This window comes from Colias croceus, chromosome 6, assembly GCF_905220415.1.
Source record: "Colias croceus chromosome 6, ilColCroc2.1".
NCBI lineage: Eukaryota > Metazoa > Arthropoda > Insecta > Lepidoptera > Pieridae > Colias > Colias croceus.
In genome coordinates this window covers 3,077,924-3,095,395 of record NC_059542.1, presented here as the reverse complement: position 1 = coordinate 3,095,395, position 17,472 = coordinate 3,077,924, and the positions used below count along the sequence as shown (strand labels likewise).

Below are 17,472 nucleotides of genomic sequence, written 5' to 3'. Positions count from 1 at the left end.
GACATTACAAATACAATTTTCCTTTCAACCTACTAAGTAATTTTTGTAGACGACAATATAAAAACTTTTAAAAATACTAATTTGACTAAACTATTTTAAACCTCATGTACTATAAATAACGTCTAATCTATTAAAAACTAGCCAAATATACATTTCACATGAGAGATTGATAACCAACAGTTATGTTCTAGATAATTACCTTTTCGGGTCGTCCATGATGTGGATTTTGAATGACACGCTCTTGCAGTTCATAGCGACAGCGCCGAATATCATCTCACCGAGCATGCCCGCGTCTGATGCTGGTCCCTTATACTGAACAAAAACAATTTCTTTAAGAGACCATAATAGCATTATCTATAAAATGTACTTATACACAAGTAAGTAGTAGTAGTTCCACCACTCGGATCATACACGATCGTATTTTTATGATTTTTTATTTGTTGGATTTGTCTCCTTTGCCATTTTGGTGAAATTGGAAAGCTTACAACAAACTGTCACCCCAGGGAAGGTGAGGTAAGCAGCTAGTTTAAAATAGTGTTCAAATAACTCAAACAATTGAATTCCTCTTATTTGTCCTCACCACAATAGAATCTGGGTTAATTATAAACAAACGTTAAAACAATATTAACTTATCTATTGTACCAAAAGCTAAATCTAGATGCATTAAACGAGTAAATTTGGTTGATTTCGGCAAACAATATCAGTTAAGAAAATAAAATATGCAAACCATGGCGGGAAAATTTTATGGTATATTAATAGTGTTTTAATATACTTAAAGATAAGATCTATATTAAACTAAATTTTATCTTTATTTAATCAAACGAGTGTGATTGAGTCGAATTTAAACTTTCACATCTCTAATTCTAACAGGAAGTAAAATTTAAGGAGATTATTATATTAGTGTTTGAGATTCAAACTGAGCTTAATCATACTGAACAGAAAGGAGTTGTAAGATCAGAGAACCAAGGTCACAATAAAGTTTAGAATTAACAATACATAATAGTTAATTCTAAACTTATTTGCATGGCAATAAATTCATAAAACTTGGTAACTGGTACATATTATAATATCAAATTTTGTGTAATAATTTATTCATTGGGTCATTAACAGAACTGTTAGATTGTATCATACATATTGTAATAACATTAAAAATTCATAATATGATTGCTATCTAGCTTTTAACGTTCCATATCATATAAAATAACGTTAAAGCCTAGATAAAGTTAGAAATTGTATAGGCGGATCAATCGATTGTCCATTCAATGATTTACTTAAAATAATTAATATAGGGGTATGGGTTCCAAAAAACTAAAAAAAAACCTTTAATAAGATGAAATTATTCTCGTCACCAATATTCCGAATATTTAATTAAATATGTCCGTTTAAAGTGGGTCAAAATTGAGTTAAAAGGAATCGGTTTAACACACAAACATACAGGTGAAGTTATAACCGTGTTAAAATAATTTAAAGATGCTGCTAAACAAATCTTAAAACACATAAAAATTCTAATTAAGAGACATTCATACGTGAATAATGAATATAATAAACGATAAGTAGAAAGGAAAAAAATACTGTCAAAACATACGATTGTAAATATGTATTGCAACGCAGATAACAGCCAACCTTTGACGACTTAATGAACGTAATAGATGACGCATAAGGAAAAGCATCTGCTGCAAATTATAAAGAAGATGCGTATTTTAATTTTAATGGCGCGGAATCTTTACAACAAAATCTGTTCCATGGAATATTGTTTGCACATGGTAAACAGTTTTGATTGTGATAGGTCGTTGTAAACATCGGCATGTGTTGTTACCAGGCAGATATTATTGATTATTATGTTAGCATAGCATTTTACACATACGTGATAAAACCTAATTTTAATTAGCGTAATTTCTATGCAGTTTCTATTTAGAAATTTTATAAATAATTTAGTATAAAATAAGTATATTTACCTCTGTTAAGAGGCAGTATTTTTTGACTCTCTAGTTTCTAGTAGCATAGCTTTATCTCTCCTCTCAATATAATATTGCTTCAGGGCTGTAATACTTATTATTTTTGTTTTCGTTTGAAATCTGCATATTGTTTACTTTGTGTATTGCAAGAGAAAATCAAAATTCTGCATTTATGCCTTGACCCTACGAGAGATCATTCACACCGACAGTTGGCGGCCGCCAATGTTCCAGCAAAATCGTCTGTATGAGCCATTTTATAAAAAAATCGTCTGTATGAGCAATTTTATAAATCATACGGAAACAGATAATTATGTAATATTTTTAATACTAGAAAAATTAAATGACAGTCTAACGTTTGCAATTACATGTACATATTTTCCTTAATTCTAATTTAGCTATTTACGTTTATATTTAATACATACTGTTTATAATGGTTACTTTGCACGAAGTCGGGAAAAATGTATAAAGCTACTATAATCAATAAAAAAAAATAAAAATCTTTATTTACCAAAAAGTAGTACATTAGAGTATTATAGGAGATCCAAACTAGGCTGTTGCCTGTGTCTTGGATCTAAGAAATGTTATACAGGTCTCTAAAAAGTCTAAAGTTTAGTTACATAGGAACACTTGGACATTAAAATAGAATAATATTTATTTAACAAAAAGCGTGATTGTGTATAGGACGGTCGTGTGTGATGTGTGTGTGAGTGTGTTTGTGAGTGTGTGTGTGTGTGGTTGAGTGTGAGTTTGTGCTTCTGTGTGAGTATTTGTACTATCAATGCTTTGTATTTTTGTTTCAAAAACGGACGAGAAGAAATTTTATTAATTGCTTTGTTTTCATTCTTACGTTTAAACCAGGTCTTCTGTGTCGCTGTACGTTAATTCGTGAAGCCAGGATTTCATTATCTTGTTGCATTTGTGCAAGTTACAATTCTTCAGTGATTTAGTTTTGCAGACATTATTGTAAGTGTGGATCAGTGAGTAAGATGGGCTTCGTCTAGCTATTTTTGAGTTGTATGCAGGAAGTGGGATACGATATTTTCTTTTCCTTAGTAGTTCCTCGTAATCGGGGCGTGAAGCAACAGATTTGTGGGTTAGGGTAACTGCTGATAGTATGTATAGTTGGCGGACGCGATGAACATTGAACTCCCGATACAGTTCGTTTGTCGGAAAGCGGAAAGGCTTTTTTAGAGTAACTTTGATTAATGCACGTTGTGCTCTCTCCAATTGCAGAAGGTGTGATTTAGCGGCACTTCCCCAAACGGAGATGCTGTAATTCATTACGGATTGACAGAGAGATATGTATACTTGTCGTAAAATATTAATGGGGGTACAGTTGCGGAGCTTCTTCATTATGAAGATGAGTTTTCTTATTTTAACTGAAACTTCTGTTATATGTTGATTGTAGTTTAGGTTGCTATCTAAAGTAACTCCTAAGTATTTTATAAACGGAGTGGTTTCGATGTGATTACAGTCGCATGTTGAGTGAGTGATGTTGGGGTTGGTACAAGTATGAAGTTTAATAGTCTGATTTGGCAAAAGCTTTTGATGTGCGGATTTTGAGAAAGACAAGAATTTCGTTTTCCTAGGATTTAAGGTGAGTAGGTTTTTGTTGAGAGCTTCTAGAATGGTTAATAATCCTAGTTCTGTAACCTTTTGTGCATGTTTCCAATCTTTACCGTGAAACAGAACAGCAGTATCATCGGCGTAAGCAATTGTGTGGGAGTTTTCTATAGTCAGTTTGAGTATATCATTAATGTAGATGGTGAAGAGAGTGGGGCCGAGAACACTTCCCTGTGGAACACCGAATTCTATTTTTTGTTTAGAGCTAAGGTTACTGTCAATTTTTATGCACTGAGTGCGGTCCGTTAAGTAGCTCTTAAACCAATTTAACGCTGTGTCTCTAACTCCCATTACCTCCAGTTTCTTTGCGAGTAGTCCGAGTGATATTGTGTCGAATGCTTTAGCCAGGTCTAAAAATACGGCTATGCAACATTCTTTATTTTCTATATGTGAAGATATTAAGTTGGTAAGTAGGGAGATAGCATGTTCTGTTGATCTGTTTTTTCTAAATCCGAATTGATTATCTGAAATTAGTTGGTATTTGTCTAAGTAAGATGTTAGTCGATAATTCACAATTTTTTCAAGTACTTTTCCAAGGATGTTTAATAAAGCTATGGGTCTGTAGTTTTCCGGTTGGTTTTTTATTCCACTTTTATAAATAGGTATCACAACTGCTGTTTCCCAGCAGTTTGGGAACACTCCCGTCTCTAAGCTTAGGTTGTATATATGAGTTACAGGTTTGATGATTTCAGGAAGAATGGCTTTTATCGTTCGGACTGTGAGATTATCTATGCCGGGGGAGCTATCATTATTTATGCTGTTTATGAATTTGCGTACTTCAGTTTCGTCGGTGGGGGAGAGGAAGAAGGATTGAGATGCTGTGTTATCTGTTTTATAAGAGTTGATTAGAGCTCCTTGAGATATATTTAGTTTTGTTAGGATCTTGTCGGACAGAGTTTTCCCGACTGAAGTGAAATATTTGTTACAATTGTTAAGAGAGCTGTTTATATCATTATTGATATGTAGAAGTTCTATCGAAGAATTAGTATGATTAGAGGGATAGCTTATGTTTTTAATGGTTTGCCATAGCATTTTTGTATTAGATTTATTTTGATCTATTAGAGTGCTGTTGTATTGTATTTTCACATTTCTGAGAATTTTATTACAGAAGTTTCTATATCTTTTATATATATGTTGGCGGATTTGATCGTGAGGAAATGCCTTTGCATCTTTATGCAGTTTGTCGCGGTGTTTAATGCATCGAATTAAGCCTGGGGTGATCCAGGGCTTTATGTTTGTGCATCTGCGACTTACTTTCATTTTAACGGAGTGTTTTTCTATGTTCTTTGATAATGTTTCATAAAAATAGGAGGAAGCCTCGTCAACTTTTGAAGAAGAGAGAGTTTCATTCCAATCTATCGCTTTTAGTGTATGTATAAGAGCGTCTGTGTCAGTTTTTATTCGCCATCGAGGCTTATTTTGTGATTGCTTTGTCTTCGCGACTAGGCCAATAACAATGTCATGATCCGTTATAGACGATTGGCAAATGGCGCCATAAAGTTTACTGGACGCTTTGATAAAGATGTGATCGAGACACGCATCACCCCGTGTGGGTTTTGTGATAGTAGGAAGTAGACAGTGAGAAGACATGAGACATAAATAATCTAAGGACTGTTGACATGTAGGGTTGCATATATCAATATTAAGATCACCGGCTACTATCGCTGTAGGTTTATCACTTAATGTTTGAAGGAGATTATCTAATGAATAAAGAAATAAGTTGTTGACGGGAATGGAAGGGGTACGGTAGATTCCCAGGAGAGATATGTTATGGTTAATATTTAGTTTTAAACTATCGGCGTTGGCTATTGAAGAATTTACCATGACTGTGTTGTGACAAACTTTAACGAATATGACTACACCACCAGATTTGTTTATTTGGTTGGAGGAGCGAAATGTGTTGTAACCAGGTAAACTATCGATTATGATGTTTTCGTATAGCCAGCATTCGGTTAAAATTATAGCGTCAAATTTATTATGAAATCTACTCAGATTTAAGGCGAAGTCGTCGAAGTTGCGTTGGATACTTCTAATGTTTAACGATAGTACCGAAAATCCGTTTGCGTTTGGTTTAAGTTTGGAGTTATTGTATTCTTCTATGGACTGGTAGGGATGACATTCAATACAGATAGATTCATCTAAATCATTGCTTACGTTAATTAATGACATACTGACGATATGAGTTTATAACAGATTGTTTTTTCTTTAAACAAGATTTTGTCATCCCTATAATGAGTTTGTATAAATTTAAATTTTGTAAAAAGCTTATATAATATCCATAATAATTATGAGTGCAACGTGTTGATGTGTATGATAGGAGGTGAGTGTGTGAGTGAGTTGTGTGTAGTAGTGTTTTGTAGTGGTAAGTGTGTTTAGATGAAATTATTTTAATAAAGATATACATTCGTTTAAATGAAATTACAAAGAAGATAATATTGAGATAACTTAAATTAGCGCCCTTAAATACAAAAATTAGAAACAAAATTATTATTCGTTTTGGCCATAGGTTCACACAATTAGTGTGTATACAATTATTGGTGTGTTTACAATTAGTGTGTGTACATAACATAATTTTAATAAAGACATAATATATTAGTTTATATGAAATTACAAAGATAATAATAAGATAACTTAAGTTAGCGTTCTTATATACAAAAATTAGAAACAGAATTATTATTTTAAACAATATTCGTTTTGGCCATTGGTTCACACAATTAGTGTATTTACATAACGTTATTTTAATAAAGACATATATTAGTTTATATGAAATTGCAAAGGTGATAATATAAAGATAACTTAAATTAATATACAAAATTAGAAACAAAATTATTATTTTAAACATGATACGTTTTGGCCTTTGAATCGCACAATTATGAAAAATCCTTAAATATGTAGAAGTAATAATAGTTATATTGTTTTTCATCATATTTTTATACAAACTTATTTTTGACTCGTGCAACTTATTTATAGTAAATTTTTTCTTAATAACAATTATGTAATTTATAAAACGTTTTAAAAATGAAAAATTAAACATATAATTCACTAATAGATAAATAATATAACCATAAAAATGCACAGACAGCGTTATTCTATTTCATTTTTTATACAAAATGTGACTGTAAACATTAAATTACCACAAATAATCCGCAACAGATGAAATAAATCAATCAACGAACAAAGAACTAGTAATACCTACTTTAATAATCAAGGAAGTGACATTTCAAGACACGTATTCGAGAACACGTGATTATAGGTAATTTAGAATTAATTTCGTCTTGTTTGATGACACATGTTCGCGATCATTCCACCGGACAGTATCCGAAGCTCATAATCCATTAATCTTTAATTGTAATGAAGGGAAAATCTAGCAGAAATACTATAGATCAGAATTTTCTATAATCTATGGTAAGGAAAAAATAAATATAATTTTAAAATCAACTTTTTCAAAGCGGTTCGGAAGTTGTTTTTAAATGAATGTATTTCTAGATAGACCAGGAAATCCTACATTGCCAATAAATAATCAGGTTTAGGTTCTTAATTCATTTTATTTTAAGGATGATTGACGTATGGTGGCAGTGGCTCTCTTTATAGAGCGCTTCATAAAAAGTCATACGACTGAGTCAGCGTGGTTTTTACATTGTCAGAGACAGGAAAACAGTGTTTTGCTAGTAGTTATTCGAAAAATGCCTTGTCTATTTTTGTTTATGTAGTTTGATTTTTTGTTGCAAGTTTGATTTAAAAGTGGAATGTATTTGAAATGCTTACAGCAAAAGGCTATAAGAACAGCAGATATGCTGTAAGCCAATCATATTCTATACACCGTAGAATTTAGGTTTAGTAAAAAAGCAACATTATTCTGATTGCGAGCTATTTTACTTTAGTTTGAACACACTATTAGGTCATTCTGGGTCATTCAGACTTGATCATATAAAATGTCACGGTTCAATCTCTTAGCCGCGTCACGTGACTGCAATTCCAAATGATTTATGTGGACAGGTTTTAGATTCGTTGAGTTGACAACACTGTTATGGATGTATACAACGGATGTATACGATAATTTTTTTGACAATAATAATAAATCATTACTTTCTTATTATACGAGAATTTCATTATTGACTTACGTAAATGAAAATAAAAAAGATATAAACGCCGATAATATTACCTTAATATAAAATAGGTAAACATTATTTATAAAACACAATAAACTGAAACAGACTTGTCTTAATTATAGTTTTCATTGTGGAGTAAGCTCATTATTCACATTTAATGATTACCGACCACAATAATAATTCAGCAATTAAATTGCCCATCGTTCTAATTATTTGACGGTCAGGTTTTATGAAAATATTTCCTTGTCATGTTTCGACAGCTGAATTCCTCAAGGAAAACTCATAATCATTTGTGAGTTTTTGTTTTAGAAAATCCACCGGTCGTTGAACAATAGGAGGAAATTAATAACGATTTGAAATCAAATGCTCCGTATATTTTACAATCGTAAGATATTTTTAAATTACTTACTAAATATTGCCGAAAGTCACTGAGAGAAAATAACGTAGGTTCTAATTACTGAAACATACTGTTAAGTAAGTACTAATATTTTAAATTCATTCAAATAAATAAAATAAATCGATTACATTATAATGTGTACTCATTTGTTATAACTCCCACACACCTGCGAAGAGTTTGTTTGACTATCGTATTTTCAGCTGTTACAAAAATAGAATTACTTTTACACTCAACCTAAAAAGCATAATTTAATTATCATATTTACTTTATATAGCGTCTATATTCCATATAGAGTAATTATATACCAAATTGGTCGCACTAAACGATCCCATGCGACCATTTGTCACAGCCGTAATAGTACATGTTTATTAATCACAATGAAGCTAAAATTACAGTCATACAGAAACTCTTCTTTAGGATCACTTACGTTGTAATCAAAAAGGCTAACAAAGTGATCTAAAAATAGATGCGAGTACTTCGTACACATACACAGTCTCGTGACGTTACAACTGTAGTGTTATTTTTATATCTAAACGATTATATTGATGAAAAATCGTTATTGCGATTGACTTCTGACATGATATACCAATTGTTGAGATAAGGGCGGGAATTCTCTTTTTTATTCTATTATTTATTCCTATAAGGAACAGTCTTAGAAACTAAATGATTATTGATTATTAAATAAGCCTACAGGCGGAAAACTCTAGTCATGTGAAAGGTCAAGGGTATAGGTATTTTCTATGAAGGTCTACACAGGTACTATAGCGAGTATTTCTCATGTATGGCTTCTATAATACGTTACAATGAGAACTCAAATAAAATACATATAAGGTCCGATATAAACCGAGGTCGGCATTAAGTAAAACGATGATGGATTCGGAACTATAGAGTTCATTATGTAATTGCTGTATTGTTTAAATTTTGCATTCATAAAATATCTGACCTAATCACCTAATATTAAATACATTGAGATTCTTGTTTATTTGTTTGTTACGGTCTATCCAAATAAACTCCGTAACTTTTACCAAATCTAGTATTATTACCAATAGCTTTATTTTTATTATTTAATGTTAATGATTAAAAAGATTTCATTGTTTTTCTCCGGGTCAACCCACATGTCTCGAGTATTCTTAAAACAAAATAATAAAATAAACAATTCAATAGAACCTTCTGGAACAGTTTGTCGCTATAAAGGAAACGCTCTAGTGATGAAGATAAAAGTCAATGACTCACGAAAAAGTTTCGGACAAGAACCCGGCTTATAATTTTTGATTGCATGATAAGAAAAAAGGATCACTGAACGCAAAATGTAGGTAGTAGTAGGTATTTGAATTGTTAGTCGTTTTTTTGTTGTAAAAAACGCTGAATAAATACTCAGCCAAACTATAAAAACGATTAACATAGTTAGGTCAAATGCCAAAATAAAAAGGAAAGTTCATTTTTAGACGACTCACGACTTGCGACGAATGCAAATTAGCTCAATTAGTTAAATTGAATGTCACGTGATATTTGAGGATTTACGCATATTACAAAAACTGTTTAAATTTGATTCAACAGGATATTTTTATTTTAAGCATTCTTATGATTACATACATAATGATGATTACAAAATCTACATTAACAACAGGTAATAAGCTAATAACATTAATCATTTATAATAGACCAAGTGGATCTGATTTTTTTTTAATGTTCTGTAATAATTTATCTAATATACTACTAATGGTATAAAAAAACATTATTCTTGAGTACAAAATTTAGAATAACTTAGATAGATAGATTTAGCTTTTGCGCTCCTGGCCGGTGCAGGTGTGATCAACTTGTATGAACACTTTTGAAGCCAAAAAAACTTATTAGTCAGAATTCTGCGTTATACAGAGCAAAAATGGAACTTTTTGTTTATTTCGTCATAACCATCTGTCAAAGGCATTTTCGTCATTCGTTGCTGAAAACAGTTTCGGCACTTTCACAAAACACAATTACCTGTCACCGAAAATAGATTCTATATCTATTTTAAGATTGTTTTGCATACTCATATAGATATTTCAGAAATATATTGACCCTGAGCTTTCATCATATACCTAAGCCATTATATAAAATTAAATGTTCTAAGGTAAATAATGACTTGAATTTTTTTGTCAGATATGATATTATTATTTTTTTTATGATTATAGATATTATTTAATGATTATTCTAATATTTATGTAATTTTTTAACTGACTTGAATTACAGCATTTTTTTTTTAATTATATGTAACTTTTATTACATAAATTGCATGAAATATTATTTACCCTTCTCTTGAGACATAAAGAAAATTTTATCAGTGCTTATTTTCACAGATTTTTTTTTACAAAATATCCTTAAAAAAAAACACCAAGCTAAGCTAGCTACTCAAATCTATCTATACCCAAATAATAACAATAATCAATTACTAGAAAATCAATAAAACAACTTACCAGATATTTAAATCCATCCACCACCTCCACGATACATGGCAACTTCCTGGTCTCTCCGTAATCTGGCACATCATTTTTATTAGCTGGTAACTTTTCTATTGTCGACGAATCAAAAAGCACTCTTCTTCCACGTCTATCACACTCTTTGTATAGAAGCAAACGCACTTGCTCCAATTCTGCTTCACGAGATCTGTTTTAATAACAATTTTTATTTTAATGATGTTCTAATAAGAATTTCTTTTTATTATCGTCAATACTATCATTTAACATCTCTAATAATTCCATATTTAAATATTATGTGAGCCAGTGCATTTGAACAAAATATTTATTTGTCGCAAAATTAAAAACTTTCTCTTGCACAATACAAGTCATGTGCCCACTTTGCATTCAATATGCAATCATTATTGTTTACACTTAGCTTTTTAACATTATGCAAAATACATAGTAACACTAACTTATTTATTTAAATGAAAAAATCTTATTTTAAAAACACTTTTTTATTTGGAAATAAAATTATTATTTTGCTATAAACTTTCAACATTAATTGTCCCACTTTTGATAATAACTGCAGTCATTTAAACAAGTTTGCACTGCTTCTGTTTACATAATGCTAGTTTCTATTGAAGAACAGCAAATGATCTAACATTGTAGTATTTTTCAAAGCACCGTCAATTATCAATTATCATTTGATTATAAACTAAACACCAACTTTTTAATTTACCTCAATAGCATTTTAATTCATAGTCGCTTACAAATTATTCACAGCTGTTCTCTACAAATGTTATGTACTAGCATCAAAGAGATACACACCACATGCACTTTACATGCGGGAAATGCAACACAACTTTAAATGCACTTAGACGGCTGGAGGATGGGCAATCAGCCGATGCGAGTGGAATGTGCGAGTGTACTGGGTCGCGTGTAAATAACAAGTAAACATTGATTGAGTAGCGGCCGCCCCTCTTCCTGTGTGACGTCATCGGGCAGTCGCCCACGCTGCCCCCCGCACCAACCTCGCTTATCACATGCTTCGGGCCTACCTCTGCCTCCCTTGCTATTTGCCACTTGCCAGTCGTTGTCGGTGACGACTGACAGTCTGTTCAAAGAACTGACAATACTGTGTGCGTCATCAACATTCTCCGCAATAATTTATTTTAGATTCGTTTCGCTTTTTCGCCAATTCATTCATAAGACTTTCGAATAATGGAAACAATGTATAAACGTTACGACTTACCTACTCCCAAGGAGTGAATTTCTAAAGCCATAACTTAGTTTTCCATTTGTAACAAAGATTTTTTCTAACAATGCCATTACGTCACACACCACATTTCACAGCAATCCCGTTTAAGATTCTTAAACTCATCTTCATGTTAAACACAACTCAAGAAAATGATATAATATCAATATTTTGCACTTCATTAAAAAAACATCCGATGTAAATTGTAAATAAAAATAATCTGACAGATCACGTGAACTTAAATGACAGCGAGTCATATGATTCACCATAGACAAGAGCTATACTTTTACATTAAAAAGGTCAAGGTTAAGGGGAAAAGGTATAAAGATAAATAATTATAATGTATAATTAATAAATTAGGGGTGGATAATTATTAATGAAAAGTTCTTATCATAAAATGGACCGGCTGCAACTAATTCGACGAATTTTCCTTTTTTTTCTAACTTAAGATGGCCTACAGGTTAAAATAAAATCTGTCATTTTGACATTTCTGAGTATACATTACTAACCTGTGGTTCAGATTTTGATTGTCATTGTCATAATCTGTTTTCTATGGTGTTTGTTTACTTTCATTTTTTTAGTTTTTCCTAAAAAAAATTGTATTCTATTTAAAATTTCCTTATTTATTAACTTATAAAAAATATTTGTAAATAATTAAGTGACAAGAATTTTGTGGTAAGATATATTTGAGAATTAAAATGAATTCCTAACCTTACAACATCTTTATAATCTTTTATGTTCCTCTTCCAAAGAAATAAATTACTTATGAGCTATTAAAAAATAAAAATGCTCAGTATTTGTGAGAAAATTCAAGAATTCAGATCATTAGTGTTAGCATCGATAGGTGAAGTTTCTGAATTGGACCACGCCAGTAAAGCATTACTTGTTAGATATTTGAACGACACTACAACTATAACTTCGACTTCATCAATAAAAATTCAAGGTATAATTGATTATATGTATGAACAAGTCAACATTGGGAATTGGAAAGATGTGAGAATATTTTTACGTAAAACAATAACCATTGCTTCCTATTTACGTATTTTAGCCATTTTATTGAATTGTAATTCACTTTCTGATACTTTGATAAAGGAGTTATATGTAGTCATAGACTTTGGGATTATGTTTGGATGTCCCATTAATGCAGAGCCTAGACTACTTCAGAAATGTGCCTCAATTGTAAATACATTTACAAAACAAGATGAGAATAACTCTGAAGACAAAATTGTAAACAATAAACCAAATATAAGTCCAAGTTATGAACATGAAAGAGCTATTTCAATAGATGTAATAAACAATCCTAGTATGGAAACATTTTATAAAAATTACATCATGTTAGAACAACCAGTTGTTTTAGACAAATGTATTGATCATTGGCCTGCACTGTCTAAATGGAAAGATAATAATTATTTCATCAAACTAGCTGGGCTAAGAACAGTTTCCATAGAAATAGGGAAAGAATACACAGATTCAAATTGGACGCAAAAGTTAATCACTATGAAAGATTTTATTAACAATTACATTTATCAATCTGATGGACCAATTGGATATCTAGCACAGTATCAGCTTTTTGATCAAATTCCGGAGCTGAAAGATGATATTATAGAGCCAGAGTACTGCTGTTTCTCAGATACAAATGATCCAGTAAATATAATGGCTTGGTATGGTCCTAAAGGCACAGTATCTCCCTTACATCATGATCCCACTAAGAATTTATTAGCACAAGTAGTGGGTGAGAAAAGACTTTATCTATTTTCACCAAAGGACTCAGAATATGTCTATCCTCATGAGCATGAACTATTAAATAACACAGCTAGAGTGGATCCAAGAAGTCCCGATTTTGAAAAATATCCTGAGTATAAAAATGCTACACCATACTTCTGTATATTGAAACCTGGCCAGATGCTGTATATACCACCTAAATGGTGGCATTTTGTTGAATCTTTATCAGTTAGCTTTTCAGTCAGTTTCTGGTGGCAATAATTCAATTTTTAACATCATTGAAGTTAAATAGGACAGATTTGAGAGAGATTGTATGATATATCAACAAATGAATAAGGAGAAAGTTTAAACAAGAATAAAAGAATGGTATGTAAAAATATATTAATTTATTTTTTATAAATTTTTGTATTATTATTTATATTCATTGTTCAGAGCCCTTCCGATAAGCATTCTTCTGATTTCCGATGTGCCAGCACCAATTTCATACAGTTTTGCATCTCTGAGAATTCTACCAGTTGGGTAGTCATTAATGTAACCATTTCCACCTAAAAAAAATTATTATTATTTATATTTAAAACGTGCGGCGTCTCAAAAAGCGATGAGACATTTTTGACTAGTCAACACTGCCGGCTACCAAGCCCGATAAAATAGAAGGTGGACTCCAATGGGAGCAGCATCCTTCCTGCCATACACGCCTTCAACATATCCACTTATAGTCTAGCGACTGATCGCAGACATAATACTTTTAAAAAAAAATATTTTCCTTGAATTTTTTTATTAAAAAAAAATCTAAATATCTTTTCAAATATGTTTATACAGATCTATAACATTCCATTGTTTGAATAGGTGGAAAAATGATTTAAAATTGGACTTAATGAAATTATTTATTAAATTGTTTTTTTAGAAAGTAGAAGTCACAACATATTTATTTACTTACTAAAAAACATAAAATAACTGAACCTTTCTATCTACCTGTTTGTCAAACTTGACACAGAGGTTTATGCTATACTAAAGTGATATGAAATATCCACATACCTAAAATTTGAATAGCATCCAAAGCCATTTGTGTAGCCTTCTCTGCACTATATAGGATCACACCAGCACAATCCTTGCTGTTGACATGTCCCTCATCACAGGCTTTAGCCACGTTATACAGGTAGCAGCGAGTTGCACTTAGTGTTGTATACATGTCTGCCATTTTTCCCTAAAAAATAATATTTACATAATATCACATTAACAATCAAGTTTACAACCTTATAATTTACTATAAAAAAATGGCTCAATTTCACATTTTAAAAGTTTTATCTGCTTTTGCAGCTATTTGCACACCTTTGTTTATAAATAACATTTAATTTTATGTTAATGTACTTAATAGCTATAATGTCAGACAATACTACCAAATTACCTGTAACAATTGAAATTCGCCAATATTCTTGCCAAATTGTTTCCTAGTGTGTGCGTAATGGAATGCAGTGTCAATCGCAGCCTGCATCAGTCCCACTGGACCAGCCGCTAGGACCAACCTCTCTAGATCCAACCCAGACATTAGGACATATACACCTTTGTTCAATTCTCCTAATATATTTGAAGCTGGCACCTGAAAATTAACCCATAAATGAAATATTTGAAAATTGATATCTCAATCGCTCTCTCTCAAGTCTTAATCTACTTGAATGTCACATTGAAGAAAAATAATTTAGGTATATAAAGTTTTTTTTTATACCATCGTTATGGTTATTTTTAACAATTTCTTGGCGTAATTTCTGTCCTGCGTAGGCACTTTTTTTTTTAAATTGTAAAATCTTACCATCACAAAAAATATTGTTGTTTTACACTCACCTTGCAATCTTCAAACACTAATTCACCAGTGTTGGATCCTCTCATACCCAATTTATCCAGCTTTTGTGCTGTGGAAAATCCAGGGAAGTCTTTTTCTATTATAAAAGCCGTTATTCCATGTTGTGGTTTACTGTTTAAATCTGTCTTTGCGTATACCTGAAAAATACGATTTGTTTATTATTGAAACACTTACGAAAAGACTTGTTGACAATATTTCATTTATAACTTCATACCTAATATGGTGAACCCATATTAGGTATGAAATGATGACTAAAAAATGATTAATTTAAATATAACTAAAAATAGCTCATACATACCACTAATACATCAGCATCAGGGCCATTTGTTATCCAGAACTTATTCCCATTCAAAACATAATAGTCTCCCTTCTTTTCAGCCCTCAATTTCATAGATACTACATCGCTGCCTGATCCAGGTTCGGACATAGCTAAGGCACCCATATGCTCTCCGGAACATAACTGCAATGATATGCAAAGTTAATTTTTGTTAAAAAAAACTGGCCAATGTCAAATTTAATTAAATAAAATTAAAATAGGAAGAGGCCTTACTTTTGGTAAATATTTGCTCTTTTGCTCATGACTTCCGTTTCTATTTATTTGATTCACGCAAAGATTCGAATGTGCTCCATACGATAAGGCAATACCTCCGCTTGCTCTGGAATTAAAATTAATATGCTGTAACAACTTTTTTTTATAGATAAATCCGTTTCATGAACCATCAAAAAGTACTTTCAAATCGTTCATTAACATTAGGATGATATTATAATTTATATCATTGTACCTTACCTTGAAAGCTCTTCCATGATGACGCAGTGGTCGGAGTACTTTCCTCCAGTGCCTCCATAGTCTGGGCTTGCGGTTATTCCTAGAAAAAGTATTTAGAATATATTTCCTCAGGTCTTAGGGTTTCCTTCTCGCTGATTTCCGAACACTATTTGGTTGAAAATCTTTGGACATTGGCATCTAAATGCCTCATGGACATCAATAATACTTGCAATAACGACGATGCTTTTAAAATATTAGGTTCAAGTATTTATGAATTTCTAAATAAACCCACAGCTTCCAATATGATAACGAAACCTTCGCATTTAGCGACTTTAATCAGAAAAACGGAATTATTTATTTTACTTACCAAGCAGACCGAGATTTCCAAGTTTTTTCCAAAACTCTCTTAGTTCTTTAAAATTATTTTCCTTGTCTATTTCAGCTGCTTTTGGCGCCAATTCTTTTTGGGCAAAGTCAAATACTGATTGCCTCAGCTGTAACGCAAATTTTTTTATGGAATATCTAGCGAATCTAATGCATAAGATTTTAGAAACTAAGAAAATGTAAGGATGTTTGACCACAGTATGTAGGTAATTTTGGAGCTAAGGTACTCACCTAGTTAAAATTGTTTATGTGTTTTAAACGTGATGAAAACATGATAATAGTTCCATTTCGCGAGATTTATTTTAGATGGATTAGATATAGACGTAATAGGTAGCATTTTTAATAATTGTTTAAAAACACATAAAATATTTGTGCTCTATTATATACCATCTATTGTAAAACAGTACGAGTTTAACCCTGTGGTTTAACCAACCAGTAATATTATCATTTACATTTAACCTTGACCAGGCTGACACCAGATTAAATTAAAAATAGGTACATTTCCATTATTTGGTCAACTTAAATGAACAATTAATTCAATAATTATTTTATAGAAGTGTGCTATAATAAGCATTGTTTGTAATAGTTATCAAAATCAATTCCTATATAAATAATATAAATAAATTACAAAATAATAATTATTTTTTTTTTACCTGTTGTTGTTCACTGCTCAATCCAAATATATGTTCATCTATGGGATAGTACGACATACATCGTACGTTTGGTTTCGCATTTTTAGCGAGTAATTTCCTGACACACAACCGTAAAGACATGTTACCGGTTTTATACTGATGTAATATACATTTATATCGCAAATAAGCAAAGCAAATAATGAATTATGAGCCGTATTACATTAACATTGAGTTGATTGTAGAATAACTGATTATTATGCATACCCACTGATAAGGGTCAACAAACGCTGATAGTGACTTTGTTGTTGGAATTTGATAATAATTGTTTGTGTTAGA

At 31.4% G+C, this 17,472-nt stretch overlaps 3 protein-coding genes across 5 annotated transcripts in view; 1 reads left to right on the top strand and 2 right to left on the bottom strand.

Annotated features, from left to right (window-relative positions):
• LOC123692221 (folliculin-interacting protein 2) overlaps positions 1-11,982 on the bottom strand; it is a 32,823-nt gene extending 20,841 nt beyond the window's left edge. The window contains exons 1-3 of one of the 3 annotated variants that reach the window (XM_045636927.1): positions 11,772-11,982; positions 10,538-10,727; positions 200-312 (exon numbers count right to left, since the gene is read on the bottom strand). In XM_045636927.1, coding sequence (XP_045492883.1) covers positions 200-312; positions 10,538-10,727; positions 11,772-11,848 — 380 coding nt within the window. In that variant the 5' untranslated portion in view covers positions 11,849-11,982. Of the gene's footprint in view, positions 1-199; positions 313-10,537; positions 10,728-11,258; positions 11,572-11,771 lie in introns of those variants that run through there. The other 2 variants (XM_045636928.1, XM_045636929.1) reach the window with 2 other exon arrangements.
• A 335-nt stretch (positions 11,983-12,317) lies between these two features.
• LOC123692319 (bifunctional peptidase and arginyl-hydroxylase JMJD5) lies at positions 12,318-13,875 on the top strand. Its single transcript, XM_045637054.1, has one exon. It carries the CDS (start codon positions 12,561-12,563, stop codon positions 13,755-13,757), a length of 1,197 nt encoding a protein of 398 aa, XP_045493010.1. The 5' UTR covers positions 12,318-12,560; the 3' UTR covers positions 13,758-13,875.
• LOC123692317 (isovaleryl-CoA dehydrogenase, mitochondrial) lies at positions 13,866-17,315 on the bottom strand. The gene is made up of 9 exons (XM_045637053.1): positions 17,158-17,315; positions 16,488-16,614; positions 16,142-16,220; positions 15,905-16,010; positions 15,653-15,814; positions 15,336-15,491; positions 14,902-15,093; positions 14,532-14,700; positions 13,866-14,041 (listed from the first exon to the last, which is right to left on the bottom strand). The coding sequence occupies exons 1-9, from the start codon at positions 17,275-17,277 to the stop codon at positions 13,908-13,910; spliced, it is 1,245 nt and encodes a 414-aa protein (XP_045493009.1). The 5' UTR covers positions 17,278-17,315; the 3' UTR covers positions 13,866-13,907.
• Positions 17,316-17,472: the final 157 nt, after the last annotated feature.